Genomic DNA, 6711 nt, shown 5'->3' with positions numbered 1-6711 from the left:
CCCCTGCCCTCTCGTTCTCTGTACAGGGTCTCGCTATAGAGTTTGCACACCACACGTGATGATCCTCCTGTTTCAGACTCCCCAGCACTGGGATTACAGGCATGCGCCACCAAGCCTGGTTTGCCAGTGGCCAGCTCAGTGCAGGGCCTTCCTGGCAGGCAGTACCAGGGATCGAATCCAGATCCTTGTACTTGCCAGGCAGGTGCTTAGGCCATGGAGTTTATCTCCCCAGCCCATGGGCTTCTTTTCTTTTCTTCTTCTTTTTCTTTTTCTTTTTTTTTTTTTTAATTTTATTTGGACTTCTTTTCTAATACAAAATTTATATTTTGGGTTCCAACTAAACATTCAGGTCCTTTTTCAGTTTTAGTAGTCTGTAAACCTCTGTATTATAAATAATGTGATTGAACTATGTAAAATGGGCTACTGTACAGGTTCTTAGTCTGTTCTGCAGATAGATGTATGGGGAATAATAAAGTCATAACATTTGTGTGGCAGGTCCTCTGGCAATTTCGCGTCATGGCACACTCTCAATAATTCATACAAGCGTGTGTATTTAAGAGATGTGCGTTATTTAATGTAAGGAAGGTCACAGTACTCTAGTATGAAAAGAGCTGTAATGCAGGCAAAATCAGTTCCTCAAGAAATTAATCAGTGAGCCTGCGAGATAGTTCAGGGATCTAAAGCACCTGCTTAGGCAAGCGCAGGGACCAGGGACCACACTTCTATCCCTGGTACCCCCAGGGCGGGCTGAGCCTGAACAAAAAAAGAAAGAGATGGCTCAGTAAAATAAGCACTTCCCTGGCAAGCTCAAGGGTCTGAGTTCAATCCCCGGTTCCGCAAAAAAAAGAAAAAATTAAAATTAATTGGTGAGAGAGGATTGTTTTCTGTTGGTATGTAAGTTAATGAGGCAAGATATATATATATATATATAATGTTTTGGTCTCTAATTAGATTTTATTGGTACATTTTAGATATACATAATGATCATGTGCATCGTAGAGAATTTGTAACTGTACCTGATATAGCTTGGGTTTTTTCCCTCATTCCCCTATTAAAAATCTTCTAAATATTGGGTTAGTGCCATCTAGTGGCACATGCAGCACGTTCTCTTTCGGCCAAGAAACGCTTCCTGGCACCGGGCCAGGCGGTACAAGCTGTAGTCCCATCACCCTGGAAGACCTGAGGCAGGAGGATCCCTGTAAGGCGGAGGCTGGCCTGAAGGACATAGCGAGGCCCTGTCTCACCCCACCCCTTAAGTAATTACAATAGTCGGCTGTTGAATATTTCCAGTTTCTCACTTTTTTGAATTGGTAGTCTTTAATGGCATGAATAAGATTACTACTTAACACAGAACATTAGCGAGATACTACGTGTGCTTTTATTTTACTATAAAAATATAAAGAATTTGGGGCCAGCCTCATAGCGGACGAAAGCACCTGCTTAGGCTCAGGGACTAGGGTTCGATCCATAGCATGTTGTGCCAGCCCCACCCACGGGACCCACTGAGATGACAACTGAGACTGGGCGTAGTGGTGCATACCTGTAATCCCAGCATTTGGGAGGCTGAAACAGGAGGATCACTATGAGTCCAATCTACATAGTGAGACTCTGTAGATCCTGTCCAAATACAGAAAAAATAAAAAAAAAAATAATAAAGATTTTGGCCATGACAAATTTACTTCTTATTTATTGATACTAAACTGCTAAGAACTGGTAACAGGTTGTTTCTCTGGTGAGCACCTAGATCTGGTAGCACTGTCATGGCAATTAGTGCTTGTCAACCATCCTCAGGGATTCTGTGTTGGGGGTACTGGGAATCGAACCCATGTCCTTCACACTGAGCTACATCTGCTGTCTATTCTATTTTACTTAATTTTATTGTTGCAGAGGTTTTTTCTTTTTGTATTTTAGGACAGGATACTTAGGGTCTCACTACTAGATTGGACTTACAGTGATCCGCCTGTTTACAGCCTCCGGAGTGTTGAGATTACGGGTGCGCGCCACCACACCTAGTCTCAGTTGAAATCTCAGCGCACCCCAGGGCTCGGGCCAGCATAGCAGGCCCGGGGATCAAACTCCTGGCCCCTGTGTCTGCCTAAGCAGACGCTTGTTGCAGAGTCTTGCCAGTCTTAAGTTCTACCTTTTGCCCCTCCCCCAGCCATCTCCCAGGTGCTGCTCCACCACTCCTGGCTGCCGTGCTCTCTCCCTCTTGCTTGCTTGCTTTCTGCTGTTGTCTTTAGTGTAATGTCCTGCTAGTATGCTCCAGTGAGAATGCAAAGAAGTTTCCCTTGTTAGGGGAAAAGTTTCAGCATATGCAGAACTTAGAGAGGAGAGCTTTGACTGTCCCTGTCTCTTTCCTCCCATAGCTTCACAAGCAAGCAGATATGCAAGAAGAGAAAAACCGAATTGAACGGGTCCTTGGGGCTACTCTTTTGCCTGAACTGATCCAAAAAGTCCTCACATTTGCACTTTCGGTAAGTTACAAAGATATTACGGTCTGTGGCGGTGTGTCTTTGACATGGTGTCCTCTTGACCTGCTAAGGCTTTGCACCCCGCATGACTGGTGGTATGTGCTTTGTTGCTGTTCCCTCCCACATCCTTCCAGAACAGCTCCGTGAGGACCGGACCCTGTGGGACCAGAAGTGACCCTACCTTGGGCTGCTTCCTGTTGAGTTCTTCCTTTCTCCTCAGGCTCCTGTGTATGTGCCCATGTCCAAGAGTCACTCTGTGTGACTGCCCTGGAGCTTTCTCGCGCATTCTACCCTGCTGGAAGCTTGTGGGGCCCATTAATTCTAAAATTCGGAAGTAACGTCTTCTGTATAGTGACCAGCATTCCAACAGTGAGCTGCACTTTCTAGCACCAGGAGAGGCTTTCGATGCTTTTGAGCTGGACTTCTAGCTCTCTTTGTCTTTCTAGGAAGAGGTACGTCCACAGGACACCGTGTCGGTAATCGGCGGAGTCGCTGGAGGCAGCAAGCATGGGAGGAAAGCTGCTTGGAAATTCATCAAGGACAATTGGGAAGAACTTTACAATCGCTACCAAGGAGGGTTCTTAATATCCAGACTAATAAAGGTATGTGAACATTTTTATTTTGAGTAGCTTGTTAGTCATGGATGTCCTTGGGCTGTGTCCGTGATTGACTGAGCCCGTAGGTGGGGTCTTCGCTCATTCATACATTCCTTGTGATGCCGGGCATGGTAGTGTATGCCTGCAACCCCGGCTGCTACTCAAGAAGCTGAGGCAGGCAGATGGCAAGTTGGAGGCCAACATGGCCAACCTAACAATACCCAGTCTCAAAATAAAAACAGGCTAGGGTGTATCTCAGCAGCAGAGCGCTGGTGCAGGATACGCGAGTCCCTAGGTTCGGTGGATAGTGCCACATAGGAAAGCAGTTGCCTCAAATAGCTGTTGGCTGCGTCCATGTTCTTCCGCATCCTCTGAACCACACCCTCGGTAATAGGCTTGGGAGAGTGCGGATTGATTTGTTCCCAGGGTAAATGGAGGTTTGTTTACAGCGTTTCATTTCACTTACTATTTAAAACCTTTGTTTTTTCAGCTATCAGTTGAAGGATTTGCAGTGGATAAAATGGCTGGAGAGGTTAAGGTAAGTAGAGTACTGTTGTTTTTCAATCTAGCACAGCGAATACTTGCCTTGTGTTCACAGAGTATTGAGATAATGTACTATAGCGTCTCCTTTCTTTTTTTTCTTAGAGAAGAGGCAGCTTAGATTGTAATCCGTAGTGTCTGGGGAATTTAGAGTTGGACTCATCTTCGAGGGTGCTGAAATGCAACTGAGAAAAGCAGCACCTGAATCGGTTGTCCCGTGTGTGACTGCTTTGCTGTAGCTGCTGGGCTCCAGGCCTGCAGATGACAGTGAGGTGGTTCTTTAGATGAGAACATGGCACAGAGCAGGCTATTGACACTGGCGCTTTCTCCCTTGCCTGTGACCGTCCGTGGTGACAGGAGACTCTCCACTTAGCACCAGGTTGATACTTAGGTCAGTGTGGACCTTGGGCCTCGCGAACGGCAGCATCTGCAGAACATATTTACCTTGACTAGGAAAATGTCAGCTAAGCTTCTCATTGCATTTAAAAATCCACTGAGTATTTTTATTGTCACTTTGACTTCGTCTTCTTGGAGGCAGCTTCTGAGGAAGAGTTTGGAAGGTTTCAGAGCTCTGGTGTAGTTTAGCTCATTCTAGGAGCTATACTTAGGTGTAGGTTTTAAGATTTTAGATCTTAGGGCTAGGGAGATAGCTCAGTGGTCTAAGTGCCTGCCTGGCAAGCGCAAGGACTGGGTGTTGATCCCCAGTACCCCCCAGTACCGTAAGTATGCCACACCCGCCAACAAAACCGGGCATGGTAGAGCACACCTGTGATCCCAGCACTGGGGAGGCTGACACAGGAGGATCACTATGAGTCTGAGCTGTGTAGTGAGACCCTGTACCAAATACATTTAATAAAAAAGTTTCAGGGGCCGGGGAGATAGCTCAGTAGAATTAGTGCTTGCCTGGCAAGCGCAAGGACCTGAGTTCAATCCCCGGTTCCGCAAAAAAAAAAAAAAAAGTTTCAGATAGTTCCCAGGTATGCATGTATGTAACGTAACGTGGGTGCTGTACTGAGAAGGATCTAAGTGAGGCCAGGCTGGCCTCAGGCCGCCAGGCTCTCAGGAATGAGTCGCTTTCTGTGTCCCCATGGAGGTGACGGTGACGCACTCACAGGAGAGGGAGGCCTCGTCATTTTGCTGCCTAGAGATTGAGTGGTTTTGTTTTCTGTGAAGTCAGGTATACTTTTTTAGAAGATGTTTTGTGCATCTTTTAACCATGTTGTGATAAGACCCAGAAGTAGTATAATTCTATGAAAAATGAGACTATGGGATATTAAATTATTAGGATTAGTGCAGCAGTTTAGGCTTCTTAGTAGTATCGTCCCTTGCAAGCCCATCTTTGAGGCCGCTACAGTGCATTGTGTCCTCAAGGGCTCTGCAAGGAGCGCGACTCGTTCATCTTGTGCTGTCGGACTCTTGGCCTGGATGAGCAAGCTGAGCTGTAGAGCAGTTAATGGAGTCCAGGTACCCAGCAAGGCTGCGCACTGCCCCAGCCTGGATTCTGGTCCCCAGTCTGCGTCCAGAGGCACAGGGCAGTCAGCAGCCCAGGGGTTGCAGGTCCTGTCCGAGGCCTTGGGTGGCTTATTGAGGACAGCGGTGACCTTTGGCTTTGGGTTGCTTTCTGCCAGGCTTTCTTCGAGAGTCACCCAGCCCCTTCAGCCGAGCGCACCATCCAGCAGTGTTGTGAAAATATCCTGCTTAATGCCGCGTGGCTCAAGCGGGACGCTGAGAGCATCCACCGGTACCTGCTGCAGCGGAGGGCCTCGCTCCCCGCGCCCGCGCCCGTGCCCACAGTGTGACCCTGCCCCAGCCGGCCACCGCCACCAGGTGCCGCTCCTTGCCGCCATGGGGATGGGCTGAGGGGAGCCGCCTGCGCACAGAGTCACATGCCAAGAACTCAAGTCTTCTTTCAACCGGAAACAGTGGGGGTCGGACGATGAATGTAGTTAACTGGTTCCTGCTCACACTCCACAATTCAATTCTATTGAAAAAGGCGAATCAGCAGTTCAGCAAAAAATAAAATAAAAATTAAAATGTAAATATGATAGTAATAAAATAGAGCATAATGAAACTGTGAAACTTCCTGAAGCCTTGTCAGTGGTAAAAGTATTTAACACTCTCCTGTTCCTGACGGATGTCCGTTCTCTGACCCGCGAGAGGACCGCATGAGGAGGGCCTGCCGGGCTGGCAAGGCCGCGTCCTGGGCGGTGTGGTTTTCTCTTGGCATGGAGACTGACTGGGAAGATACCTTTCCTGCACAGCTCAGTCGGAACCAAGGATTGTAGTTTTCCTCCTTGCCTCCCTTCTGTGTGACCCCCTTGGCCAAAAAAGAAAGATGTTTTAAAAAATAATAGCCCTGCCCTGTTCCAGGTTTTTCCTCCCTTAGTTCTCCCCACCCCGGTGTCCTTCTTAGAGATGAGAAATGATAAGGAAACACCTTTCATAGCCGCATTAAATAAGAGACTGAGACACATTATTTTTCTTTTTAAAGACGACGTTAGCCCTGAAATGCTGTAGGTGAGACAGTAGAAATAAGAGGCACAGCCAGCCCTTGCTAAAGGAGCCGCTCCGCCCCGAGGGCCCAGCTGCGCGCCACCCCGGCCCCTGCCCTGGCAGCCTGGCCCCGGGCGCCGAGCTGGGCCCTGTGCTGGAGAGCCCACCAGCCGGCCGGCCCTCGGCCTGGCCCTGTCTCCTTCCCTCCTCGCCCTCCTTTCCTTTCGTTTTCCTTATTTCTCTTTTTAAAAAAACCTTTTTTGTGTTATTAACACATTCATATTTGGTGTGGCTTAACTGTATTTCGGAAGGTCATCAGATTGTGAGACTGCTTCCTTGAAACATTTTTGTGCTATTGTTTTAAAAATAATAATTAAAAAACAGTTGACGTTAATAAAAATGTCAATGTGAAATTATGTCCTGGTTTCTTTTCTTCCCTTGGGTAAGAAATCCAAAATACTGGGCTGGTGAGATGGCTCAGTGGTCTAAAGCACCTACTTACAAGCTAAGCAAAAGCACAGGAACCGCGGTTCAATTCCCAGCACCACATGCCAGCCAGCCCGCCCCCTGGTGGGCTGAGCTGGCCACACACACACACACACACACACACA

At 47.8% G+C, this 6711-nt stretch overlaps 1 protein-coding gene across 1 annotated transcript in view; it reads left to right on the top strand.

Moving 5' to 3' along the window:
* The window catches only part of Npepps (aminopeptidase puromycin sensitive), a 50256-nt gene extending 43910 nt beyond the window's left edge, over positions 1-6346 (top strand). Inside the window, exons 18-21 of the mRNA XM_012515270.2 lie at positions 2367-2474; positions 2918-3073; positions 3558-3605; positions 5236-6346. Coding sequence (XP_012370724.1) covers positions 2367-2474; positions 2918-3073; positions 3558-3605; positions 5236-5406 — 483 coding nt within the window. The 3' untranslated portion in view covers positions 5407-6346. The remainder of the gene's footprint in view (positions 1-2366; positions 2475-2917; positions 3074-3557; positions 3606-5235) is intronic.
* Positions 6347-6711: the final 365 nt, after the last annotated feature.

Source organism: Octodon degus, unplaced genomic scaffold (assembly GCF_000260255.1).
Source record: "Octodon degus isolate 3935 unplaced genomic scaffold, OctDeg1.0 scaffold00056, whole genome shotgun sequence".
NCBI lineage: Eukaryota > Metazoa > Chordata > Mammalia > Rodentia > Octodontidae > Octodon > Octodon degus.
This window is presented reverse-complemented; position numbering and strand designations above follow the sequence as displayed.